The sequence below is a fragment of the Oncorhynchus kisutch genome, linkage group LG4 (genome assembly GCF_002021735.2).
Source record: "Oncorhynchus kisutch isolate 150728-3 linkage group LG4, Okis_V2, whole genome shotgun sequence".
Lineage (NCBI taxonomy): Eukaryota > Metazoa > Chordata > Actinopteri > Salmoniformes > Salmonidae > Oncorhynchus > Oncorhynchus kisutch.
The window spans coordinates 13,006,797-13,034,557 of NC_034177.2; the positions used below are offsets into that span (position 1 = coordinate 13,006,797).

The 27,761-nt window shown below is 47.1% G+C and overlaps 2 protein-coding genes across 2 annotated transcripts in view; one reads left to right on the forward strand and one right to left on the reverse strand.

Moving 5' to 3' along the window:
• Positions 1–6,181, forward strand: LOC109889064 (PDZK1-interacting protein 1-like). Its single transcript, XM_020480228.2, has 4 exons — positions 1–174; positions 4,565–4,679; positions 4,847–4,936; positions 5,234–6,181. Exons 1-4 carry the CDS (start codon positions 108–110, stop codon positions 5,304–5,306), a joined length of 345 nt encoding a protein of 114 aa, XP_020335817.2. The 5' UTR covers positions 1–107; the 3' UTR covers positions 5,307–6,181.
• LOC116352891 (multiple PDZ domain protein-like) overlaps positions 5,455–27,761 on the reverse strand; it is a 24,708-nt gene continuing 2,401 nt past the window's right edge. Inside the window, exons 3-10 of the mRNA XM_031822456.1 lie at positions 26,126–26,212; positions 25,662–25,794; positions 19,045–19,082; positions 18,716–18,838; positions 18,469–18,573; positions 10,270–10,361; positions 9,878–10,001; positions 5,455–9,612 (exon numbers count right to left, since the gene is read on the reverse strand). Coding sequence (XP_031678316.1) covers positions 9,466–9,612; positions 9,878–10,001; positions 10,270–10,361; positions 18,469–18,573; positions 18,716–18,838; positions 19,045–19,082; positions 25,662–25,794; positions 26,126–26,212 — 849 coding nt within the window. The 3' untranslated portion in view covers positions 5,455–9,465. The remainder of the gene's footprint in view (positions 9,613–9,877; positions 10,002–10,269; positions 10,362–18,468; positions 18,574–18,715; positions 18,839–19,044; positions 19,083–25,661; positions 25,795–26,125; positions 26,213–27,761) is intronic.

Here is a 27,761-nt window from a genome sequence, read left to right on the forward strand (position 1 = left end):
GCCAAAAAACACAACTGAGCTACATAGAACAAACCTATTCCGAAGAGTTGCTCACGAGGTCATTTTGGGATCTAAAAACAACATTTTGTGGATTTTCAGAGTCAACAATGGGGAGAGATCCTACTGTGGTTATATGGCTGATGCTGACTTTGGGAGTAGTCACAGCTCAAATAGGTAAGAACTGAAACTTATGGTTACATTTGAAGTTTATAGTAGCCTACATAAAGAAATAGCTGCCTTATGTGACTGTATGCTGTTCCAACTCACTGTTGATAAGAGTGGGGAGCATAAAATATAATATATATACACTACCGGTCCAAAACTTTAGAACACCTACTCATTCAAGAGTTTTTCTTTACTTTTACTATTTTCTACATTGTAGGATAATAGTGAAGATATCAAAACTATGAAATAACACATATGGAATCATGTAGTAACCAAAGTGTTAAACAAATCAAAAATATATTTTTTCTTTGAGATTCTTCAAAGTAGCCACCCTTTGCCTTGATGAAAGCTTTGCACACATTCTCTCAACCAGCTTACATGAGGTAGTCACCGGGAATGCATTTCAATTAATTGGTGTGCCTCGTTAAAAGTGAATTTGTGTTGTGACAAGGTAGAGTGGTATACAGAAGATATCTCTGTCTGGTAAAAGACCAAGTCCATATTATGGCAAGAACAGCTAAAATAAGCAAAGAGAAATGACAGTCCATCATTATTTTAAGACATGAAGGTCAGTCAATCTGGAACATTTCAAGAACTTTGAAAGTTTCTTCAAGTGCAGTCGCAAAAACCATCAAGCTCTATGATGAAACTGTCTCTCATGAGGACCGTCACAGGAAAGGAAGACCCAGAGTTACCTCTGCTGCAGAGGATAAGTTCATTAGAGTTTACTATCCTCAGAAATTGCAGCCTAAATAAATGCTTCACAGAGTTCAAGCAACAGACCAGTGGTGGAAAAAGTACCCAATTTTCATACTTGAGTGGAAGTATGGATACCTTATTAGAAAGTTACTCAAGTAAAAGTGAAAGTCATCCGGTAAAATTCTACTTGAGTAAAAGTCTAAAAGTATTTGGTTTTAAATATATTTAAGTATAAGTGCTTTTGGTTGTCAGGAAAAATGTAAGGAGTAAAAAGTGCAATCTTTTCTTTAGGAATGTAGTGAAGTAAAAGTCAAAGTTGTAAAAATATAGTAAAGTAGTTAAGTTAAGTAAAGTACAGATGCCCCCAAAAACGAATTAAGTAGTACTGAAAAGTATTTTTTACTTAAGTACCACTGTAACAGACCCATCTCAACATCAACTGTTCAGAGAAGACTGCGGTGAATCAGGCCTCATGGTTGAATTTCTGCAAAGAAACCACTACTAAAGGACACCAATAATAATAAGAGATTTACTTGGGCCAAGAAACATGAGTAATGGACATTAGACCGATGGAAATCTGTCCTTTGGTCTAATGAGTCCAAATTTGAGATTTTTGGTTCCAACCGCCGCGTCTTTGTCAGACGCAGTGTAGGTGAATGGATGATCTCCGCATGTGTGGTTCCCACCGTGAAGCATGAAGGAGGGGGTGTGATGGTGTGGGGGTGTTTTGCTGGTGACACGCTCTGTGATTTATTTAGAATTCAAGGCACACTTAACCAACATGGCTACCACAGCATTCTGCAGCAATACGCCATCCCATCTGGTTTGCGCATGGGACTATCATTTGTTTTCAACAGGACAATGACCCAACACACCTCCAGGCTGTATAAGGGCTATTTGACCAAGAAGGAGAGTGATGGAGTGCTGCATCAGATGACCTGGTCTCCACAATCACCCGACCTCAACTCAATTGAGATGGTTTGGGATGAGTTGGACCGCAGAGTGAAGGAAAATCACCCAACAAGTGCTCAGCATATGTGAGAACTCTTTCAAGACTGTTGGAAAAGCATTCCAGGTGAAGCTGGTTGAGAGAATGCCAAGAGTGTGAAAAGCTGTCATCAAGGCAAAGGGTGGCTACTTTGAAGAATCTCAAATATTAAATAAATGTTGATTTTAACTACATTATTTAATAGTTTTCATGTCTTCACTACTATTCTACAATGTATTTTTTATTTAGTTATATTTATCAGGGGGTGCTGCAGCATCGTTAGCACACCTACTTCCTGCAGCTATGCGTTTAGTTTTGAGAAATGAATGACACATTGCCTGGGGTTTCTTGATTCCCATCAGTTAAGACCCTTCAGCCAGAGGAGAAATTAATATTGTCACTCGAGAGTTTATCTTGACTGCCATGTTAATAATCCCATCAACTGGGACGATAACTCAAGAGAATAAAAATCACATTACAGAACATTAGAATGACAAGTGACAGACATACATTCTAAATTAAACATTTAAAGGTGCAACCTGTAACTTACATGACCGGGAGACCCATGAGGTGAAGCACAATTGGCCCAGCGTCGTCTGGTTTAAGGGAGGGGTTTTGCCGGCCAGGATTTCCTTGTCACATCGCACACTAGCGACTCCTTGTGGCGGGCCGGGCACCTGCAAGCTGATTTCGGTCACCAGCTGGATGGTGTTTCCTCTGACACATTGGTGCTGCTAGCTTCCGGGTTAAGCGAGCAGTGTGTCAAGAAGCAGTGCGGCTTGGCAGGGTTGTGTTTCAGAGGACACATGGCTTTCGACCTCCGCTTCTCCCGAGTCCGTAGGGGAGTTGCAGCGATGGGACAAGACTATAACTACCAATTGGATATCATGAAAAATATATTTTAAACAAGTGCTCTATGCAACAATTGCACCTGTAACAACATGAGGAATCAAAATGATTGCTTAATTGAGCACCGTTAAAGCTGCAAAATTAACATTTTTGGGTAACATGACCAAATTCACATAGAAATAGTAGTTATAGATCTGTCACTGTCATTGAAAGCAAGTATAAGAAGCTGTAGATCTGTTCTATGTCAAATCAAATCAAATCAAATTTATTTATATAGCCCTTCGTACATCAGCTGATATCTCAAAGTGCTGTACAGAAACCCAGCCTAAAACCCCAAACAGCAAGCAATGCAGGTGTAGAAGCACGGTGGCTAGGAAAAACTCCCTAGAAAGGCCAATACCTAGGAAGAAACCTAGAGAGGAACCAGGCTATGTGGGGTGGCCAGTCCTCTTCTGGCTGTGCCGGGTGGAGATTATAACAGAACATGGCCAAGATGTTCAAATGTTCATAAATGACCAGCATGGTCGAATAATAATAAGGCAGAACAGTTGAAACTAGAGCAGCAGCACAGTCAGGTGGAAGTTGAAACTGGAGCAGCAGCATGGCCAGGTGGACTGGGGACAGCAAGGAGTCATCATGTCAGGTAGTCCTGGGGCATGGTCCTAGGGCTCAGGTCCTCCGAGAGAGAGAAAGAAAGAGAGAAGGAGAGAATTAGAGAACGCACACTTAGATTCACACAGGACACCGAATAGGACAGGAGAAGTACTCCAGATATAACAAACTGACCCCAGCCCCCCGACACATAAACTACTGCAGCATAAATACTGGAGGCTGAGACAGGAGGGGTCAGGAGACACTGTGGCCCCATCCGAGGACACCCCCGGACAGGGCCAAACAGGAAGGATATAACCCCACCCACTTTGCCAAAGCACAGCCCCCACACCACTAGAGGGATATCTTCAACCACCAACTTACCATCCTGAGACAAGGCTGAGTATAGCCCACAAAGATCTCCGCCACGGCACAACCCAAGGGGGGGGGCGCCAACCCAGACAGGATGACCACAACAGTGAATCAACCCACTCAGGTGACGCACCCCCTCCAGGGACGGCATGAGAGAGCCCCAGCAAGCCAGTGACTCAGCCCCTGTAATAGGGTTAGAGGCAGAGAATCCCAGTGGAAAGAGGGGAACCGGCCAGGCAGAGACAGCAAGGGCGGTTCGTTGCTCCAGAGCCTTTCCGTTCACCTTCCCACTCCTGGGCCAGACTACACTCAATCATCTGACCCACTGAAGAGATGAGTCTTCAGTAAAGACTTAAAGGTTGAGACCGAGTTTGCGTCTCTGACATGGGTAGGCAGACCGTTCCATAAAAATTGAGCTCTATAGGAGAAAGCCCTGCCTCCAGCTGTTTGCTTAGAAATTCTAGGGACAATTAGGAGGCCTGCGTCTTGTGACCGTAGCGTACGTGTAGGTATGTACGGCAGGACCAAATCAGAGAGATAGGTAGGAGCAAGCCCATGTAATGCTTTGTAGGTTAGCAGTAAAACCTTGAAATCAGCCCTTGCTTTGACAGGAAGCCAGTGTAGAGAGGCTAGCACTGGAGTAATATGATCACATGTATCTATTTCTATGCTTCCCGTTCTTAAGTTTTGTTTTTGCGTCTTTTACTTTTAGCCTCAAACAGCTGAGAATATTAGATTTTAGTTAAGATGGTACAATGATTCTCTTGTTTTGTCACATAAACTGAAATTAGACAAACTATTAGAATTTTAGCAACCAGGAAACGACGGAGAGATTTCTGCATATTGCACCTACACACCGGTATCCATGATGACTTCCCCCCTATGTCCTGACTCTTTAAGATAAGGTGGAGCGGGCACTGCCACAGTGGCTGACAGGCATCATAGCTGTGGCCGTGTTTCTCTTCCTCATCTTCGTGGCGTTTCTGGTCAACAAGGCCTGGTGTCAGGACTCGAGGTGAGCCAAGACACCATGTCACCTGACCATCTTCACAGTCCCCACAGCTACTGTAGTAGCTGTCTGCACCCAACGGCATGAGATTGACAAAAGGTTATAATTGCTTCTGAATCTGAATGTAAGGGAGCGTTACTGTCTGTTTACCATCTGTTATTGATTACATGAAGGCCTGACACCAAAGAATGTGAGTGTGGGAAGACCCCTGGGTATGCCAACACCAATGGAGACCGCTATGATACCAGCCTGGACATGTTCAGGTAAGATGCCACTTAATCGCTCTTGTTTTGTGGTCTACTTTTTTTTGGTTTTGAATTTTACCCCTTTTTCTCCCCAATTTCGTGGTATCCAATTGTTTTAGTAGCTACTATCTTGTCTCATCGCTACAACTCCCGTACTAGTGACCCACAGAGAAATATTGTTGGTGTGTGTGCAATTACAGTAGGGCCTGTGTTCTAATAAGTGTGTGTGTGTGTGTGTGTGTGTGTGTGTGTGTGTGTGTGTGTGTGTGTGTGTGTGTGTGTGTGTGTGTGTGTGTGTGTGTGTGAGACCAACAGGAGCAGAGATCACGAGGGTGCATATGAGAACATGGACCTCGAAGGTATTGAAGACAAAGTCACTGTCATGTGACCAATGAGATCCAATAGAAGCCACCAATCTGTGGTTTGTCGTGGACGCGCACACACACACACACACACACACACACACACACACACACATACACACACACACGTAGTTTCAGAGACATGCAAAAGCAATTTACCAAGAGCACTCCAAGCAAGTCGCAAAAAGTTTAATGATCAGTAGATATCCATTAAAGTGAATCTTAGAGTGTAGAATCTTGTCCAACAACTTTCTGATTTGTTTAAAAAGCTACAGTACATATGGGCCTAATGTGTGGTAGACCTCTTAAAACCCATTCCTGCAGTCAAATGACCAAATCGCCATCTAGTGGCCTCATGGGTGGAATGTTATTCATATTTTTCATAATTTCATAAACCATTTAAAAATAATCATTTTAATTATACTGTATAATAATACATCATTATATTAATTTTGTTATACTGTATTTCAGTGTTCTGTGATGTATATAAAGTGTAATATTGTGGTGCAAACTCAAAATGTAATACATTACAACTCTAGATCTGGTATGATACAGGTGTCTTCTTTTTTTATAAGCTCCTAACCATGTGTGTGAGGTGTATACTTTTGTTTCAAAGTAGATGTGTTTAAGACTCCCAATAACCACTCTGCATGACCCTGATTTAGCCCACTGCAGTATTAATAATATACAGACATGAAACATAAAAGGAACAATCCTCAATACAATGGAAGCTATTGAGATATTCCTTAACAGTGTATCAATGAGACATGGTAGAATGACCTCTTATTAAAATACATTTACTGTAAGGGCTGAACAGCCACACTTGAAGATCAGAGGGAGGACATGGTGGAAATGGTTGTGGTCCCCTTGTATTTAATAAAACCTCATCATCAAACAATGAATCAGAATTCATAAAGAGCATCAATGTAGGAACACACTCAGTACACACATTTAAAGATACGACTTGCAATTGTGACCATAGACTATATATTTTCCACACAAGTTCTTCTATAGACCTTCCGTGCATTCGGAATGTATTCAGACCCCTGGACTTCATCCACATCTTGTTACGTTACAGCCTTATTCTATAATGGATTAAATACAAAAATGTTTTTTTTGTGTGTGTTGATAGATGAGGGAAAAAAAATATTTAATACATTTTAGAATAAGGCTGTAAACGTAAGAAAATGTGGAAAAGGTCAAGGGGCCTGAATACTTTCTGAAGGCACTGTATATACTCTTTATGCACGTTTTACAGCATAACTTGTCACATGTGGACATATGAAAGGTGGATCGTTTCTTTGGATTTGAAAATGCGACCCAACGATCAATGAGGTGAATTAAGATGTTTTCTGTGGCGCTAAGGTCGAGCAGTCAGTTCATCAGTGGCATCATAAGACGGAAATATTGGGAGTTACAGGATCATCATCAGTACAACTTCTGATGAACACACACACGTATGTGTACACACACACACACACACACACACAGCCTATGGCTGATTGACACGCTTAGGACAAGGCCAGACAAAAGTTCAAATTCAACAGTAGATGGAGAGATCACAGGAGGAGAGGGAGGGGGAGAGAGAGCAGTGAGTGGCCGGATATGTGCATTTAAAGGGATTGAGCATTAAGACTTGACAGCGCTAGGCTCTCACAGAACTAAGACTATGATAAATAGCCACTGTCTACTCTAGCACATCAGAGACTTATGGCACAGCAGTAGTTCCCTTAAGAGGCACCACATGGCACTAATTGTACACTTCCTCTAAATCCTAGGACCACTTCTGAGTATTCAAGGCGCACATTTAAGACACAGCCTACAATTAGATATTGCCACCAGATTGCACTTCTACTTTTTAAAAACCTTTTTATAACTAAGTCAGTTAAGAACAAAGTCTTATTGGGTTAACTGCCTTGTTCAGGGGCAGAATGACAGATTTGTACTTTCTCAGCTCAGGGATTTGATCTTGCAACCTTTCAGTTACTAGTCCAACGCTCTAACCACTAGGCTACCTGCCACCCTTTAACTGAGACGGGCATGGTTTGAGAGTTAATATGCAGGGTTAATATACAGTGTCGACCAGGGTCGTATTCATTAGGGCACGGCGTAGCAAAATGTTTTTTCATTCAGTTCAGGTACTCCCTCCTTGTTTCAGACCATTTTTCCTAGTTTGGTGCCTAAGGAACATGACCCCTGGGGAGTCTCAAAGTGTTTTGGAGGAACATGTTGTCACTTCCTGTGAGTGTGGAGGGGTTTACGGGAGACAGACGAAGGGCTCAGAGAGAAACAGGATATCCTGTCATTGTTGGATGTGGCAAGCTTCTCACCACTGGACAGGACAGTGTGAAGCCACAGACACACATGGGTCGTATTCATTAATGCACACCGTAGCAAAATGTTTTTCTTCGCAAAAACGAAAAACAAGCGTATCTTACTGGACAAGTTCAGTTTGTCCCTTCCTGTTTCAGACCATTTTCTTCCATTTGGTGCCTAATGAATAGAGCCCTGCTATATGATGATTAACATGTCTCATAACAAGAAAATAATGGATCATTGTTGATTCTCATATTTCCCAAAAATGATGTAAAAAATAATAAATTGTTTTACTGTGAAAAGCTAAAGAATAAGCTTGCAGTAACATACAGGTAGTACCATCCACATAATATAAAGGCAGGTCAAACTACAAGTATTAGCACCTGGTATAATCTGTCGCACAACTTTAAATAAAAGCTTCCCTGTAGGGCCTCCCGAGTGGCACAGTGGTCCAAGGCACTGCCACACAGTGCTAGCTGGGCCATTAGAGATTCTGGGTTTGAGTCCAGGCTCTGTCGCTGCCGGCCGCGACCCTGAGACACATGGGGCGGTGCACAATTGGCCTAGCGTCGTCCGGGTTAGGGGAGGGTTTGACCGGCAGGGATGTCCTTGTCCCATCGTGACCTAGCGACTACTCCTGTGGCGGGCCAGGGCACAGTGCACGCTGACACGGTCGCCAGGTGTACGGTGTTTCCTCCGACACATTGGTGCGGCTGGCTTCCGGGTTAAGAGGGCATTGTGTCAAGAAGCAGTGCGGCTTGGTAGGGTTATGTGTTTCGGAGGACGCACTGCTCTCGACCTTCGCCTCTCCCGAGTCCGTACGGGAGTCGCAGCGATGAGACAAGACTGTAACTACCAATTGGATACCACAAAATTGGGAAGAAAAATAAGTTAAAAAATGAATAAAGAAGCTTCCTACAGCAACTTCCTGCAGGAATACACAAGGTACTGTATAGTGACACCAGCCGGTGGTCGGGTGGCCTTTATAACTGTCTACCGAGGGAGCTATGTCATTCTTACGAGCATGCTATGAAGTGTATTAGAAGTGCACGGCTGTTTACCAGTTACTATAGAATGCATTTCTTCTTCCTTTGGCCATGTCTAGCCTAATCACTGTTGAACTGAGTAGTGTTGTGTAAGAGCCAGGAGTTTAAATTGTCTGTTTGCAACAAGTATGACATGATATGAGGCAAATGGACAAGTGTCTGTGATGAATGAGAATGTGTCAACCTGACAGTGACTAACTAGCCTATTGTGCAAGTGTGTGTGTGTAGTATCTGTTCCAGTTTAGTGCGTCCTGCCGAGACCATTCCTCCTCACAGTTTTCACATTAGCAGTACCTGCAGTTAACATCGCTAACGGCTAACCAGTATCTCCCCATAAGGGAGATGCTAAGCTAACGCTAGGCTAACGGTGAAGAGACCTCCTTAACCAACTGAACCATTCATATTGCCCTATCAGTGTTCTATGATGTGTGATCACACAAAGTTGAAATGACACAAAGAGATCCGATATTCACATCGTTCACATATAAAGCTTCCCACTTCGCTTCCTCGCTTCATCCAAACATTCACCATTTTGAGTCGTGTATCCAGTCAGTACAGAGGTTGAACCGCCCTCACAGTGAAGCTCATAAGATGGCACACAGGAAATGAGGTGTCCCTACTTCCTGCAACCCCCCTTATACAGTCCTCTTATTTCCCATGGTTCAACCACTTGTGTTAACTATTGACTGAATCCTTCCAGAACCAATGTCCCCTTCACGTTAACGGGCTGTTTAATGGGCTGGAGACGGGCATCAGTTGTTGGTCAACTCCTTCCAACATGTTGGGGAGTTCAAACCAGTTCAAGGGGTAGAGTGTGTGTGAGCTAGGACAGCACATCCAGGGTGACGGCCCCTTTCTGTCTCTTCAGTATGGCCACAGCCAGCTCGTGTGTGGTCCCTTCCAGACTCTCTCCGTTCACAGACAAGATCTGGTCACCCCTCTTCAGACGCCCGTCCACCGCTGCTGCCCCCTGCAGCGACAACAGGGGAACACACGCATGCATGCACACACACACACAAAATGGTGGAAATACAAAAATTGGCCTTGTTACAGTATTTTTTAAATGCAACCTTATGATCCTTCCTGCCTTCTTTCAAGTAATCACTGATCTGTTTGTGTGTGTGTTTCTGTGTGTGTGTGTGTGTGTGTGTGGGGAAGGGAATTTTGCTGCCATCTAATGTCCCAGAGGGGAAATCAGGACATGTGTGTGATGGTGCAGAGTTAGAGATGTTTACCTTGCTGAAGACAGTCTTGATGTAGATTGGCAGGTCTCCATGAGGGCTACCGAAGCCTCCTACGATGCTGAAGCCCAGGCCGTCAGAACCCTTCTCCAGGCAGATACTCTTGGGTTTGGGGGCTCTGCAGAGAGCATCACATTATAAAACAAGCACTGTATAGCTTCAAAACAGGGAGGGGGAAACAATTATTTTGATCTCATGCATCCATTGCTCGGTTTATGAATTTGGGAGTGGTTACATTTCCCCTAGCCCTCAGCTGTTTACCAAACAAGAGGCTGGGTGACTGCTGTTTTGTTTTTTCGACTCCCGGATTGGTCCTTTAACCTTTAGGGGAGAAGAGAAAAAACGGACCTCAGATCAGTATCTAAGAGATACTCAGTCCAACTTACTCTGGTTCCCCTGGCTGTGTCTCGGAGCAGCTGCTAGTCGACATACTCTCCACCTGACTGGCTATAGCACTGATGTTGGTGTCAGCAATCACCTTTAAAACACACACACACACACAGACACATGTGCACGGACAGAAGACAAAACAATGCACGTGTCAAGTTTTAAAAATTATTATTAACCAGACATGATCTGTGCATGAGTGTGTGTCTTTCTGTGTGTGTGTTTTGTGTGTGTGTGTGTGTGTGTGTGTGTTATAGACAAGGATGAGTGCCAGTGTATGATAAGCCTATCATATCAAAGTAAAGTACATGCGATATGTGTTCAAAATCAACCCCCTATTTTAAACTTTAACGTCCCTCATGGCTGAATAGAATTACAGAAGAATGGATTTTACTGCAGACAGGTCCTTGGATCAAAGCCACAGAGCTACACAAAGGCCTAATGTAGCAATCATTTATCAGTCCTCTCTCTCTCTCTCCCACTTTAGTTGTCTTTTTTTAATGAAATATTCAGTCAGCCACATATCGAGGGTGGCAACGGTCTGTCAGCATCTGTCCATTTCCATATTTAATCAACCGAGAGGCAATTAAAAATCTGAAAACAACAACAAACAAACAAAGGTTAATTAACGGACGATTAACAGACGACTGGTGGGCTGTGGAGGGAACGTTAGTGGAACGCTAGTGGAAAACTCCCCAGCCATCGCCTGCACTTATCTTACTAACACACCTTCTTTATAGACAGAGAGGGGGAGTGTAGGGGTATAGAGGGAGAGGAGGAAGGAGAGAGAGAGAGAGAGAGATGGGAGGGAGAAGGGTGGGAAAGAGGAACAGAAAGGGGAAGGATAGAAGGATAGAAGTGGGAACACAGCAAAATAGACAACAGAGCCAAACCAGTGTTTAGAGGAGAGAGAGAGAGAGAGAGAGAGAGAGAGGGGGGGGGGGGGGAACACAGAGCCAAACCAGTGTTAAGAGGAGAGAGAGAGAGAGAGAGAGAGAGAGAGAGAGAGAGAGAGAGAGAGAGAGAGAGAGAGGGGGGGGGGGGGGGAACACAGAGCCAAACCAGTGTTAAGAGGAGAGAGAGAGAGAGAGAGAGAGAGAGAGAGGGGGGGGGGGAACACAGAGCCAAACCAGTGTTAAGAGGAGAGAGAGAGAGAGAGAGAGAGAGGGCGGGGGGGGGGGGACACAGAGCCAAACCAGTGTTAAGAGGAGAGAGAGAGAGAGAGAGAGAGAGAGTGAGAGGGCGGGGGGGGGGACACAGAGCCAAACCAGTGTTAAGAGGAGAGAGAGAGAGAGAGAGAGAGAGAGAGAGAGAGAGAGAGAGAGAGAGAGGGCGGGGGGGGGGGGGACACAGAGCCAAACCAGTGTTAAGAGGAGAGAGAGAGAGAGAGAGAGAGAGAGAGAGAGAGAGAGAGGGCGGGGGGGGGGGGGGGACACAGAGCCAACCAGTGTTAAGAGGAGAGAGAGAGAGAGAGAGAGAGATGGCGGGGGGGGGGGGGAACACAGAGTCAAACCAATGTTAAGAGGAGAGAGAGAGAGAGAGAGGGCGGGGGGGGGGGACACAGAGCCAAACCAGTGTTAAGAGGAGAGAGAGAGAGAGAGAGGGTGGGGGGGACACAGAGCCAAACCAGTGTTAAGAGGAGAGAGAGAGAGAGAGAGAGAGAGAGGGGGGGGGGACACAGAGCCAAACCAGTGTTAAGAGGAGAGAGAGAGAGAGAGAGAGAGAGAGAGAGAGAGAGAGGGAGAGGGAAACACAGAGCCAAACCAGTGTTAAGAGGAGAGAGAGAGAGAGAGGGCCGGGGGTGACACAGAGCCAAAACAGTGTTAAGAGGAGAGAGAGAGAGAGAGAGAGAGAGAGAGAGAGGGGGGGGTGACACAGAGCAAACCAGTGTTAAGAGGAGAGAGAGAGAGAGAGAGAGAGAGAGAGAGAGAGAGAGAGGGGGAACACAGAGCCAAACCAGTGTTAAGAGGAGAGAGAGAGAGAGAGAGAGAGGGAGAGAGAGAGAGAGAGAGAGGGAGAGAGAGAGAGAGAGAGAGAGAGAGAGAGAGAGAGAGAGAGAGTTAGAGAGAGGGGGGGAACACAGAGCCAATAGTTGAAAAGAGAGAGAGGGAGAGAGAGTAGAAGAGAGTTGAAAAGAGAGCGAGAGGGAGAGAGAGTAGAAGAGAGTTGAAAAGAGAGGGAGAGAGTAGAAGAGAGTTGAAAAGAGAGGGAGAGGGAAAGAGAGTAGAAGAGAGTTGAAAAGAGAGAGAGGGAGAGAGAGTAGAAGAGAGTTGAAAAGAGAGGGAGAGGGAGAGAGAGTAGAAGAGAGTTGAAAAGAGAGCGAGAGGGAGAGAGAGTAGAAGAGAGTTGAAAAGAGAGGGAGAGGGAGTAGAAGAGAGTTGAAAAGAGAGCGAGAGGGATAGAAAAAGTTTTAAAAAATGTATGAACTCACTACTGAACCTTTATTTAACTAGGCAAGTCAGTTAAGAACAAATTCTAATTTACAACGACGCCCTACCCCGGCCAAACCCTAACGACACTGGGCCAATGGTGTGCCCCCCTATGGGACTCCCAATCACGGCCGGTAATTATACAGCCTGGAATCGAACCAGGGTCTGTAGTGACACCTCTAGCACTGAGATGCAGTGCCTTAGACAGCTGCGCCACTTGAAAGCCCGAGTGACTCTGGATAAGAGTGTATGATCAATGACGTATGTAAAGCCAGAGGTAGGTAGAGAGAGAGAGAGAGAGAGAGAGAGAGAGAGAGAGAGAGGGAGATGGATAGAGGAAAGAGACAGCAAAAGAGAGAGAAGGTAGAGAGAGACTAAAGTTGTGAACGAGAATGAGAGAGGGGGCAGAGAGAGATCGTGTCAGACAGTAATTGCTGGGTGTCCTGGGTGGCGTGTGTGTTTGGTGTAATCAGCACCAGGCAGCTAGTCTAGGCTAACAGCCCAGTCTAACAGCACAGTCTAACAACCCAGTCTAACAGCCCAGTCTAACAACCCAGTCTGAAAGTCCAGTGTAACAGTCCAGTCTAACAGTCCAGTCTGACAGTCCAGTGCTGACAATCCAGTGCTGACAATCCAGTCTGACAATCCAGTCTGACAGTCCAGTCTAACAGTCCAGTCTGACAGTCCAGTCTAACAGTCCAGTCTGACAGTCCAGTCTGACAGTCCAGTCTAACAGTCCAGTCTGACAGTCCAGTCTGACAGTCCAGTCTAACAGTCCAGTCTAACAGTCCAGTCTGACAGCCCAGTCTGACAGTCCAGTCTGACAGTCCAGTCTAACAGTCCAGTGCTGAGAGTCCAGTCTAACAGTCCAGTCTAACAGTCCAGTCTAACAGTCCAGTGCTGAGAGTCCAGTCTAACAGTCCAGTCTGACAGTCCAGTGCTGACAATCCAGTCTGACAATCCAGTCTGACAGTCCAGTCTGACAGTCCAGTGCTGACAGTCCAGTCTAACAGTCCAGTGCTGACAGTCCAGTCTAACAGTCCAGTCTGACAGTAAAGTCTGACTGTCCAGTCTAACAGTTCAGTCTGACAGTCCAGTCTGACAGTCCAGTCTGACAGTCCAGTCTAACAGTCCAGTCTAACAGTCCAGTCTAACAGTCCAGTCTGACAGTCCAGTCTAACAGTCCAGTCTAACAGTCCAGTGCTGAGAGTCCACTCTAACAGTCCAGTCTAACAGTCCAGTCTGACAGTCCAGTGCTGACAGTCCAGTCTAACAGTCCAGTGCAGAGAGTCCAGTCTAACAGTCCAGTCTAACAGTCCAGTCTGACAGTCCAGTGCTGACAATCCAGTCTGACAGTCCAGTCTGACAGTCCAGTGCTGACAGTCCAGTCTAACAGTCCAGTGCTGACAGTCCAGTCTAACAGTCCAGTCTGACTGTCCAGTCTAACAGTTCAGTCTGACAGTCCAGTCTGACAGTCCAGTCTAACAGTCCAGTCTAACAGTCCAGTCTGACAGTCCAGTCTGACAGTCAAGTCTAACAGTCTAGTCTAACAGTCCAGTCTGACAGTCCAGTCTAACAGTCCAGTCTAACAGTCCAGTCTAACAGTCCAGTGCTGAGAGTCCAGTCTAACAATCCAGTCTAACAGTCCAGTCTGACAGTCCAGTGCTGACAATCCAGTCTGACAATCCAGTCTGACAGTCCAGTCTGACAGTCCAGTGCTGACAGTCCAGTCTAACAGTCCAGTGCTGACAGTCCAGTCTAACAGTCCAGTCTGACAGTAAAGTCTGACTGTCCAGTCTAACAGTTCAGTCTGACAGTCCAGTATAACAGTCTAGTCTAACAGTCCAGTCTAACAGTCCAGTCTAACAGTCTAGTCTAATCAAATCAAATCAAATGTATTTATATAGCCCTTCGTACATCAGCTGATATCTCAAAGTGCTGTACAGAAACCCAGCCTAAAACCCCAAACAGCAAGCAATGCAGGTGTAGAAGCACAGTGGCTAGGAAAAACTCTCTAGAAAGGCCAATACCTAGGAAGAAACCTAGAGAGGAACCAGGCTATGTGGGGTGGCCAGTCCTCTTCTGGCTGTGCCGGGTGGAGATTATAACAGAACATGGCCAAGATGTTCAAATGTTCATAAATGACCAGCATGGTCGAATAATAATAAGGCAGAACAGTTGAAACTGGAGCAGCAGCACAGTCAGGTGGAAGTTGAAACTGGAGCAGCAGCATGGCCAGGTGGACTGGGGACAGCAAGGAGTCATCATGTCAGGTAGTCCTGGGGCATGGTCCTAGGGCTCAGGTCAGTAGTCTAACAGTCCAGTCTGACAGTCCAGTCTAACAGTCTAGTCTAACAGTCCAGTCTGACAGTCCAGTCTAACAGTCCAGTCTGACAGTCCAGTCTGACAGTCCAGTCTAACAGTCCAGTCTAACAGTCCATTCTAACAGTCCAGTCTAACAGTCCAGTCTGACAGTCCAGTCTAACAGTCTAGTCTGACAGTCCAGTCTAACAGTCCAGCCTGACAGTCCAGTCTAACAGTCTAGTCTGACAGTCCAGTCTGACAGTCCAGTCTGACAGTCCAGTCTAACAGTCTAGTCTAACAGTCCAGTCTGACAGTCCAGTCTGACAGTCTAGTCTAACAGTCCAGTCTGACAGTCCAGTCTAACAGTCCAGTCTGACAGTCCAGTCTGACAGTCCAGTCTGACAGTCCAGTCTAACAGTCCAGTCTGACAGTCCAGTCTAACAGTCTAGTCTAACAGTCCAGTCTGACAGTCCAGTCTGACAGTCCAGTCTAACAGTCCAGTCTAACAGTCCAGTCTAACAGTCCAGTCTAACAGTCCAGTCTGACAGTCCAGTCTAACAGTCCAGTCTAACAGTCCAGTCTGCCAGTCCAGTCTAACAGTCTAGTCTAACAGTCCAGTCTGACAGTCCAGTCTGACAGTCCTGTCTAACAGTCCAGTCTAACAGTCCAGTCTGACAGTCCAGTCTGACAGTCCAGTCTGACAGTCCAGTCTAACAGTCCAGTCTAACAGTCCAGTGCTGAGGCTGCTGGAGCCGGACTGATAAAGCAGCATTAACATAAAGGCCTGGGATTATCTGACCAAACTGCCAACCGGCTGCAACAAGCTGATAACCACACAGTGTCCGGACGGTAGTGTGCACGCGCACACGCACACGCACACGCACGGCAGGATCTACCAAAGCACACACATACTGTACACACACACACTGCTAAACACAGACACATACAGGTTTTTCAAGAATGTATATTTGAAAAATGTATGATTTTATTTACATCTCTTATCAGGAGACATTTATTTGATGGATGTAAAATAATAGGAAATTAAAAAACAATGTGGTTACATTGAGTGATATCACGTTTGATAACTGATATTTCATTTGACCATACAAAGATGTGTGTGTGTACTGTGTGTGTGTGTGTGTACTGTAAGGACCGATGCTGGCGACAAGAAGCAAGTACAGGGAGTGAACATTTAATGGAAAACGGACACAAAAACAAACAAGAACAGTGTCTGGACAGGGAGAACAAAATGACATGAAGACAATAATGCTGACATGGGGAACCAACTGAGGACCAGACAGATATAGAGGGGCAATCAACAAAGTAATGGAGTCCAGGTGAGTCCAATGAGCGCTGATGCGTGTAATGATTGTGACAGGTGTCCGTAATGAAGGGCCCTTGAGCGCCAGAGAGGAGAAGCGGGAGCAGGCGTGCGTGCATTTAGAAAGTATTGAGACTCCTTGACTTTAAAAAAAACATTTTGTTACAGCCTTGTTCTAAAATGTATTAAATATTTTTTCCTCATCAATCACACGATAACCCATAATGACAAAGTGAAAATAATTTTTTCATTTTTTTTTGCAAATGTATTAATAAAAAACAGAAATACCTTATTCACATAAGTATTCAGACCCTTTGCTATGAGACTCGAAATTGAGCTCAGGTGCATCCTGTTTCCATTGATCATCCTTGAGATGTTTCTACAACTTGATTGGAGTCCACCTGCGGTACATCGAATTGATTGGACATGATTTGGAAAGGCACACACCTGTCTATATAAGGTCTCACAGTTGAAAGTGCATGTCAGAGCAAAAACCAAGCCATGAGGTCGAAGGAATTGTCCATAGAGCTCAGACACAGGATTGTGTCGAGGCACAGATCTGGGGAAGGGTACCAAAACATTTTTACAGCATTGAAGGTCCTCAAGAACACAGTGGCCTCAATCATTCTTAAATGGAAAAAGTTTGGAACCACCAAGACTCTTCCTAGAGCTGGCCGCCTGGGTAAACTGAGCAATCGGGGGAGAAGGGCCTTGGTCAGGGAGGTTACCAATAACCCAATGGTCACTCTGACAGAGCTCCAGTTCCTCTGTGGAGATGGGAGAACCTTCCAGAAGGACAACCATCTCTGCAGCACTCCACCAATCAGGCCTTTATGGTAGAGTGGCCAGACGGAAGCCACTTCTCAGTAAAAGGCACATGACAGCCCACTTGGAGTTTGCCAAAAGCCATCTAAAGGTCTCCAGACCATGAGAAACAAGATTCTCTCATTGGAACTCTTTGGCCTGAATGCCAAGCGTCACGTCTGGAGGAAACCTGGCATCATCCCTACAGTGAAGCATGGTGGTGGCAGCATCATGCTGTGGGAATGATTTTCAGTGGCAAGGACTTGGAGACTAGTCAGGATCAAGTAAAAGATAAATGGAGCCAAGTACAGCGAGATCCTCGATGAAAACCTGCTCGAGAGCACTCAGGACCTCAGACTAGGGCGAAAGTTCACCTTCCAAAAGGACAGCGACCCTAAGAACACAGGCCAGACAACGCAAGAGTGGCTTCAGGATAAGTCTCTGAATGTCCTTGAGTGGCCAATTGAAAATCTCTAGAGAGACCTGAAATTAGCTGTGCAGCGACGCTCCCCATCCAACCTGACAGAGCTTGAGAGGATCTGCAGAGAAGAAGGGGAGAAACTCCCCAAATACAGGTGTGCCAAGCTTGTAGCGTCAAACTCAAAAAGACTCAAGGCTGTAATCGCTGCCAAAGGTGCTTCAGTACGTAATAAAGGGTCTGAATACTTACATAAATGTAATATATATATATATATTTTATTAATTTTTTATTTATTTGCAAACATTTCTAAAAAGCATTTTTGTTTTTGTCATTATGGGGTATTGTGTATAGATTGATAAGGGTGAAAAAATAAAAATAAAATTAGAATAAGGCTGCCACATAACAAAATGTGGAAAGAGTAAAGGGGTCTGAATACTTTCCCGAATGCACTGTATGTATATATTGTGTTCCATGTGTGTACCTGGAGAACGATCTGTGTACCTGGAGAACGATCTGTGTGTACCTGGAGAATGATCTGTGTGTACCTGGAGAACGATCTGTGTGTACCTGGAGAACGATCTGTGTGTACCTGGAGAATGATCTGTGTGAACCCGGAGAACGATCTGTGTGAACCCGGAGAACGATCTGTGTGAACCCGGAGAACGATCTGTGTGAACCTGGAGAATGATCTGTGTGAACCCGGAGAATGATCTGTGTGAATCCGGAGAATGATCTGTGTGTACCCGGAGAATGATCTGTGTGAACCCGGAGAATGATCTGTGTGTACCTGGAGAATGATCTGTGTGAACCTGGAGAATGATCTGTGTGTACCCGGAGAATGATCTGTGTGAACCTGGATAATGATCTGTGTGTACCTGGAGAATGATCTGTGTGAACCCAGAGAATGATCTGTGTGTACCTGGAGAATGATGCTGCCATAGGCATTCTTCAGCATGGTGACTACATCCCCATGGGACAGGCCTTCCAGAGACTGGGAGTTGATACTCACGATCCTATCACCCACCTGGAGGAAGGAAGGAAGGAAAAGAGAGAGAGAGAGACACAAACACACGCCAGGGTGAGCCATCACAGACAGTAAGGGGATTCTAAGACACTGTGCGTTCTCTCGCACACTCACACACACGCACGCACACACACATACGTACCTTGAGCCGATGCGTCTTGGCTGCCACCCCGTTGGCCTGGATCATGGCCAGGAAGATGGGGATATCCCCCAGAGGACTGTCCTTCCCCCCAGCTATACTGATCCCCAACGCATCAGTAGGACCCTGAGAGATATCGTCAATGCTATCATCATTATTAATAATAAACTGGTATAGAAGAGGATATTGTGATTGTTGTCATCATTTTCATGACAATAAAGAAAGCTTCTAGAGTTGAATTGGCACAGTATACAGTATAGTCTATAGATATAAATGTGCATATTATGAGTAGTTTAAACCCACGAAACATAACTGGAGACAGCTCAACTCACCCTTGTGATCTCCACAGTGCGTATCCCTGTTTCTGCAGCTACGACAAACCCAGAAAGGGAAAAAGATGAGGACGGGAAACGAACTGTGTGTAATTCCAGCCCGGGCAGTTTCTGAACCTTTTCCTACAGTTACACTCTCTGTGGAAAGGGACTGGTCCTACTCTCCGTGGAAAGGGTCTGGTCCTAATCTCGGTGGAAATGGTCTGGTCATACTCTCTGTGGAAAGGGTCTGGTTCTACTCTCTGTGGAAAGGGACTGGTCCTACTCTGTGGAAAGGGTCTGGTTCTACTCTCTGTGGAAAGGGTCCTACTCTCCGTGGAAAGGGTCCTACTCTCTGTGGAAAGGGTCCTACTCTCTGTGGAAAGGGACTGGTCCTACTCTCTGTGGAAAGGGACTGGTCCTACTCTCTGTGGAAAGGGACTGGTCCTACTCTCTGTGGAAAGGGTCTGGTCCTACTCTCTGTGGAAAGGGTCTGGTCCTACTCTCTATGGAAAGGGTCCTACTCTTTGTGGAAATGGTCTGGTCCTACTCTCTGGGGAAAGGGACTGGTCCTACTCTCTGTGGAAAGGGTCTGGTCATACTCTCTGTAGAAAGGGTCTGGTCATACTCTCTGTGGAAAAGGACTGGTCCTACTCTGTGGAAAGAGTCTGGTTCTACTCTCTGTGGAAAGGGTCCTACTCTCTGTGGAAAGGGACTGGTCCTACTCTCTGTGGAAATGGTCTGGTCATACTCTCTGTGGAAAGGGTCTGGTTCTACTCTCTGTGGAAAGGGACTGGTCCTACTCTGTGGAAAGGGTCTGGTTCTACTCTCTGTGGAAAGGGTCCTACTCTCTGTGGAAAGGCTCAGGTCCCAGGCTCTGTGGAAAGGGTCCTACTCTCTGTGGAAGGGACTGGTCCTACTCTCTGTGGAAAGGGTCTGGTCCTACTCTCTGTGGAAAGGGACTGGTCCTACTCTCTGTGGAAAGGGACTGGTCCTACTCTCTGTGGAAATGGTCTGGTCCTACTCTGTGGAAAGGGTCTGGTTCTACTCTCTGTGGAAAGGGTCCTACTCTCTGTGGAAAGGGTCAGGTCCCAGGCTCTGTGGAAATGGTCTGGTCATACTCTCTGTGGAAAGGGTCTGGTTCTACTCTCTGTGGAAAGGGACTGGTACTACTCTGTGGAAAGGGTATGGTTCTCATCTCTGTGGAAAGGGTCCTACTCTCTGTGGAAAGGGTCAGGTCCCAGGCTCAATGGAAAGGGTCCTACTCTCTGTGGAAAGGGTCTGGTCCTACTCTCTGTGGAAAGGGTCTGGTCCTACTCTCTGTGGAAAGGGACTGGTCCTACTCTCTGTGGAAAGGGTCTGGTCCTACTCTCTGTGGAAAGGGTCCTACTCTTTGTTGAAAGGGTCTGGTCCTACTCTCTGTGGAAAAGGACCTGTCCTACTCTCTGTGGAAAGGGACTGGTCCTACTCTCTGTGGAAAGGGACTGGTCCTACTCTCTGTGGAAAGGGTCCTACTCTCTGTGGAAAGGGACTGGTCCTACTCTCTGTGGAAAGGGTCCTACTCTCTGTGGAAAGGGACTTGCCCTACTCTCTGTGGAAAGGGTCTGGTCTTACTCTCTGTGGATAGGGACTGGTCCTACTCTCTGTGGAAAGGGACTGGTCCTACTCTCTGTGGAAAGGGTCTGGTCCTACTCTCTGTGGAAAGGGTCTGGTCCTACTCTCTGTGGAAAGGGTCTGGTCCTACTCTCTGTGGAAAGGGTCCTATTCTTTGTTGAAAGGACCTGTCCTACTCTCTGTGGAAAAGGACCTGTCATACTCTCTGTGGAAAGGGACCGGTCCTACTCTCTGTGGAAAGGGACTGGTCGTACTCTCTGTGGAAAGGGACTGGTCCTACTCTCTGTGGAAATGGTCTGGTCATACTCTCTGTGGAAAGGGACTGGTCCTACTCTCTGTGGAAATGGACTGGTCCTACTCTCTGTGGAAAGGGACTGGTCCTACTCTCTGTGGAAAGGGTCCTACTCTCTGTGGAAAGGGTCAGGTCCCAGGCTCTTTGGATAGGGTTCTACTTTCTGATGAAAGGGACTGGTCCTACTCTCTGTGGAAAGGGTCTGGTCCTACTCTCTGTGGAAAGGGACTGGTCCTACTCTCTGTGGAAAGGGTCTGGTCCTACTCTCTGTGGAAAGGGTCTGGTCCTACTCTCTGTGGAAAGGGTCCTACTCTTTGTTGAAAGGGTCTGGTTCTACTCTCTGTGGAAAAGGACCTGTCCTACTCTCTGTGGAAAGGGACTGGTCCTACTCTCTGTGGAAAGGGACTGGTCCTACTCTCTGTGGAAAGGGACTGGTCCTACTCTCTGTGGAAAGGGTCCTACTCTCTGTGGAAAGGGACTGGTCCTACTCTCTGTGGAAAGGGACTGGTCCTACTCTCTGTGGAAAGGATCCTTGAACCTCTCTGTGGAAAGGGACTGGTCCTACTCTCTGTGGAAAGGGTCTGGTCCTACTCTCTGTGGAAAGGGACTGGTCCTACTCTCTGTGGAAAGGGTCTGGTCCTACTCTCTGTGGAAAGGGTCTGGTCCTACTCTCTGTGGAAAGGGTCTGGTCCTACTCTCTGTGGAAAGGGTCCTACACTTTGTTGAAAGGGTCTGGTACTACTCTCTGTGGAAAAGGACCTGTCCTACTCTCTGTGGAAAGGGACCGGTCCTACTCTCTGTGGAAAGGGACCGGTCGTACTCTCTGTGGAAAGGGACTGGTCCTACTCTCTGTGGAAAGGGACTGGTCCTACTCTCTGTGGAAAGGGACTGGTCCTACTCTCTGTGGAAAGGGACTGGTCCTACTCTCTGTGGAAAGGGTCTGGTCCTACTCTCTGTGGAAAAGGACCTGTCCTACTCTCTGTGGAAAGGGTCTGGTCCTACTCTCTGTGGAAAGGGACTGGTCCTACTCTCTGTGGAAAGGGTCTGGTCCTACTCTTTGTGGAAAGGGTCTGGTCCTACTCTCTGTGGAAAGGGTCCTACTCTTTGTTGAAAGGGTCTGGTCCTACTCTCTGTGGAAAATGACCTGTCCTACTCTCTGTGGAAAGGGACTGGTTCTACTCTCTGTGGAAAGGGACTGGTCCTACTCTCTGTGGAAAGGGACTGGTCCTACTCTCTGTGGAAAGGGTCTTACTCTCTATGGAAAGGGTCTGGTCCTACTCTCTGTGGAAAGGGTCCTACACTTTGTTGAAAGGGTCTGGTCCTACTCTCAGTGGAAAAGGACCTGTCCTACTCTCTGTGGAAAGGGACCGGTCCTACTCTCTGTGGAAAGGGACCGATCGTACTCTCTGTGGAAAGGGACCGGTCCTACTCTCTGTGGAAAGGGACAGGTCCCAGGCTCTGTGGAAAGGGTCCTACTCTCTGTGGAAAGGGACTGGTCCTACTCTCTGTGGAAAGGGTCTGGTCCTACTCTCTGTGGAAAGGGACTGGTCCTACTCTCTGTGGAAAGGGTCTGGTCCTACTCTCTGTGGAAAGGGTCTGGTCCTACTCTCTGTGGAAAGGGTCCTACTCTTTGTTGAAAGGGTCTGGTTCTACTCTCTGTGGAAAAGGACCTGTCCTACTCTCTGTGGAAAGGGACTGGTCCTACTCTCTGTGGAAAGGGACTGGTCCTACTCTCTGTGGAAAGGGACTGGTCCTACTCTCTGTGGAAAGGGACTGGTCCTACTCTCTGTGGAAAGGGTCTGGTCCTACTCTCTGTGGAAAGGGACTGGTCCTACTCTCTGTGGAAAGGGTCTGGTCCTACTCTCTGTGGAAAAGGACCTGTCCTACTCTCTGTGGAAAGGGTCTGGTCCTACTCTCTGTGGAAAGGGACTGGTCCTACTCTCTGTGGAAAGGGTCTGGTCCTACTCTTTGTGGAAAGGGTCTGGTCCTACTCTCTGTGGAAAGGGACTGGTCCTACTCTCTGTGGAAAGGGTCTGGTCCTACTCTCTGTGGAAAGGGTCTGGTCCTACTCTCTGTGGAAAGGGTCTGGTCCTACTCTCTGTGGAAAGGGTCCTACACTTTGTTGAAAGGGTCTGGTACTACTCTCTGTGGAAAAGGAACTGTCCTACTCTCTGTGGAAAGGGACCGGTCCTACTCTCTGTGGAAAGGGACCGGTCCTACTCTCTGTGGAAAGGGACTGGTCCTACTCTCTGTGGAAAGGGACTGGTCCTACTCTCTGTGGAAAGGGACTGGTCCTACTCTCTGTGGAAAGGGTCTGGTCCTACTCTCTGTGGAAAAGGACCTGTCCTACTCTCTGTGGAAAGGGTCTGGTCCTACTCTCTGTGGAAAGGGTCCTACTCTTTGTTGAAAGGGTCTGGTCCTACTCTCTGTGGAAAATGACCTGTCCTACTCTCTGTGGAAAGGGACTGGTTCTACTCTCTGTGGAAAGGGACTGGTCCTACTCTCTGTGGAAAGGGACTGGTCCTACTCTCTGTGGAAAGGGTCTTACTCTCTATGGAAAGGGTCTGGTCCTACTCTCTGTGGAAAGGGTCCTACACTTTGTTGAAAGGGTCTGGTCCTACTCTCAGTGGAAAAGGACCTGTCCTACTCTCTGTGGAAAGGGACCGGTCCTACTCTCTGTGGAAAGGGACCGATCGTACTCTCTGTGGAAAGGGACCGGTCCTACTCTCTGTGGAAAGGGACAGGTCCCAGGCTCTGTGGAAAGGGTCCTACTCTCTGTGGAAAGGGACTGGTCCTACTCTCTGTGGAAAGGGTCTGGTCCTACTCTCTGTGGAAAGGGACTGGTCCTACTCTCTGTGGAAAGGGTCTGGTCCTACTCTCTGTGGAAAGGGTCTGGTCCTACTCTCTGTGGAAAGGGTCCTACTCTTTGTTGAAAGGGTCTGGTTCTACTCTCTGTGGAAAAGGACCTGTCCTACTCTCTGTGGAAAGGGACTGGTCCTACTCTCTGTGGGAAAGGGACTGGTCCTACTCTCTGTGGAAAGGGACTGGTCCTACTCTCTGTGGAAAGGGACTGGTCCTACTCTCTGTGGAAAGGGTCTGGTCCTACTCTCTGTGGAAAGGGACTGGTCCTACTCTCTGTGGAAAGGGTCTGGTCCTACTCTCTGTGGAAAAGGACCTGTCCTACTCTCTGTGGAAAGGGTCTGGTCCTACTCTCTGTGGAAAGGGACTGGTCCTACTCTCTGTGGAAAGGGTCTGGTCCTACTCTTTGTGGAAAGGGTCTGGTCCTACTCTCTGTGGAAAGGGACTGGTCCTACTCTCTGTGGAAAGGGTCTGGTCCTACTCTCTGTGGAAAGGGTCTGGTCCTACTCTCTGTGGAAAGGGTCTGGTCCTACTCTCTGTGGAAAGGGTCCTACACTTTGTTGAAAGGGTCTGGTACTACTCTCTGTGGAAAAGGAACTGTCCTACTCTCTGTGGAAAGGGACCGGTCCTACTCTCTGTGGAAAGGGACCGGTCCTACTCTCTGTGGAAAGGGACTGGTCCTACTCTCTGTGGAAAGGGACTGGTCCTACTCTCTGTGGAAAGGGACTGGTCCTACTCTCTGTGGAAAGGGACTGGTCCTACTCTCTGTGGAAAGGGTCTGGTCCTACTCTCTGTGGAAAAGGACCTGTCCTACTCTCTGTGGAAAGGGTCTGGTCCTACTCTCTGTGGAAAGGGACTGGTCCTACTCTCTGTGGAAAGGGTCTGGTCCTACTCTTTGTGGAAAGGGTCTGGTCCTACTCTCTGTGGAAAGGGTCCTACTCTTTGTTGAAAGGGTCTCGTCCTACTCTCTGTGGAAAATGACCTGTCCTACTCTCTGTGGAAAGGGACTGGTTCTACTCTCTGTGGAAAGGGACTGGTCCTACTCTCTGTGGAAAGGGACTGGTCCTACTCTCTGTGGAAAGGGTCTTACTCTCTATGGAAAGGGTCTGGTCCTACTCTCTGTGGAAAGGGTCCTACACTTTGTTGAAAGGGTCTGGTCCTACTCTCTGTGGAAAAGGACCTGTCCTACTCTCTGTGGAAAGGGACCGGTCCTACTCTCTGTGGAAAGGGACCGATCGTACTCTCTGTGGAAAGGGACCGGTCCTACTCTCTGTGGAAAGGGACTGGTCCTACTCGCTGTGGAATGGGACTGGTCCTACTCTCTGTGGAAAGGGACTGGTCCTACTCTCTGTGGAAAGGGACTGGTCCTACTCTCTGTGGAAAGGAACTGGTCCTACTCTCTGTGGAAAGGGTCTGGTTCTACTCTCTGTGGAAAGGGACTGGTCCTACCCTCTGTGGAAAGGGACTGGTCCTACTCTGTGGAAAGGGTCTGGTTCTACTCTCTGTGGAAATGGTCCTACTCTCTGTGGAAAGGGTCTGGCCCCTACTCTGTGGAAAGAGTCCTACTCTCTGTGGAAAAGGACCTGTCCTACTCTCTGTGGAAAGGGACTGGTCCTACTCTCTGTGGAAAGGGACTGGTCCTACTCTCTGTGGAAAGGGTCTGGTCCTACTCTCTATGGAAAGGGTCTGGTCCTACTCTCTGTGGAAAGGGTCTGGTCCTACTCTCTATGGAAAGGGTCTGGTCCTACTCTCTGTGGAAAGGGTCTGGTCCTACTCTCTGTGGAAAGGGTCCTACTCTTTGTGGAAAGGGTCCTACTCTTTGTGGAAAGGGACTGGTCCTACTCTCTATGGAAAGGGACTGGTGCTACTTTACCTGCGCTCTGTGATGATGTCATGCCCACTGTCATTGGCTTCCTGACGTTATTGAGGAGCTGAGAGGTGGAAGGGGTGGAGTTTAGCGGGGGGTGGGGCGTGACGATTGTGCTGTTGGCACTCACGTGACTCATCTGCTAGAGAGAGGGAGGGGGAACAGAGCTATGATCCAATCAGGAGAAAACACACACACTGAGGCATGCTGCCCGGTGGCGGTAAGTTTGGCTGGGTGGCTGAGTGACATACAGGTGACACCAGAAGAAGCCTGCTAAACAACCATCAGATGGCCATTTTGGCTTCCATGCACGTGATGAATGGAGAGAAGGAGGAGAGACAGGGGTATTAATGACACAGCAGCCAGGGTCAGTCGATGACTGAGCTTATGCATGCAAGCACCCAGGCAGTGGGGGTGACAACGGGCACACACACACACGCACACACACACACACACATACACACACACACCTGGCTTCCCTGGGAGGGACGTCTGGAAGAGAGCCAGGAGGCAGCCTTCAGTCGGCCCAGCTCCAGGAGCACCACCCCCCTGGCACACTGCAGAGGCACAGGTAGCGCACAGCACGTAACTACTAGACCAGAGCAGCTAGGGACTGGCCTTACAGTGTTCACTTCTTACTGCAACCTGGTAGGAGCTCCACTTCCATGTTTACTACTGAGGACAGAACTTGCACTTCAACCTGACAGGATCTCCATATCATAGGTTACGTCCTGAATGGTAACCTACTCCCTACAAGCCCTAAATGGTAACCTACTCCCTACAAGCCCTGAATGGTAACCTACTCCCTACAAGCCCTAAATGGTAACCTACTCCCTACAAGCCCTAAATGGTAACCTACTCCCTACAAGCCCTAAATGGTAAGCTACTCCCTACAAGCCCTAAATGGTAACCTACACCCTACAAGCCCTAAATGGTAACCTACACCCTACAAGCCCTAAATGGTAACCTACACCCTACAAGCCCTAAATGGTAACCTACTCCCTACAAGCCCTAAATGGTAACCTACACCCTACAAGCCCTAAATGGTAGCCTACACCCTACAAGCCCTAAATGGTAACCTACACCCTACAAGCCCTAAATGGTAGCCTACACCCTACAAGCCCTAAATGGTAACCTACACCCTACAAGCCCTAAATGGTAACCTACACCCTACAAGCCCTAAATGGTAACCTACACCCTACAAGCCCTAAATGGTAACCTACACCCTACAAGTCCTAAATGGTAACCTATTCCCTACAATAGTGCCATTTGATACTCAGACATAGTGCACTACTTTAGACATAACCCAACCTGAGACCCTGGTTCGATCCCGGGCTGTATCCCGACCGGCCGTGATCGGGAGTCCCATAGGGACTAAGGGAGGGCTTGTCTGGGGTAGGCTGTCATTGTCAATAAGAACTTGTTCTTAACTGTCTTGCCTAGTTAAATAAAGGTTCGAATAAACAATACAAAATAAAGAACCTTATCTGACAAGGGCACAGGATTAAGTGTTATTATATACCTCAGCACTGTAAATGTAGTGTACACCACTGTAGCAAGGGCACAGGATTAAGTGTTATTATATACCTCAGCACTGTAAATGTAGTGTACACCACTGTAGCAAGGGCACAGGATTAAGTGTTATTATATACCTCAGCACTGTAAATGTAGTGTACACCACTGTAGCAAGGGCACAGGATTAAGTGTTATTATATACCTCAGCACTGTAAATGTAGTGTACACCACTGTAGCAAGGGCACAGGATTAAGTGTTATTATATACCTCAGCACTGTAAATGTAGTGTACACCACTGTAGCAAGAGCACCCAAAGCACCCACTCTCCACATAGTAAAGAACTGTAGCCAAACCAACCACAAAGCCTCTCCGCTCCACCAATTCATAAGAGAGCACTGCAGCCGTTGAACATAAATGTACCATTTGTGACCCCTTGTGGAAGAAGGAAGAAGAGTTTGGTGGCTAGTGACCGGCTGGTACAGAGAGCTCGAAAGCTTGTAATCCTAAAAAACGGAAATGATCTGCTTTTGTTATTACATAAATGCTACAAAATTAACAAAAAGTGACGTCAGACGTTGATTAAGATTATCC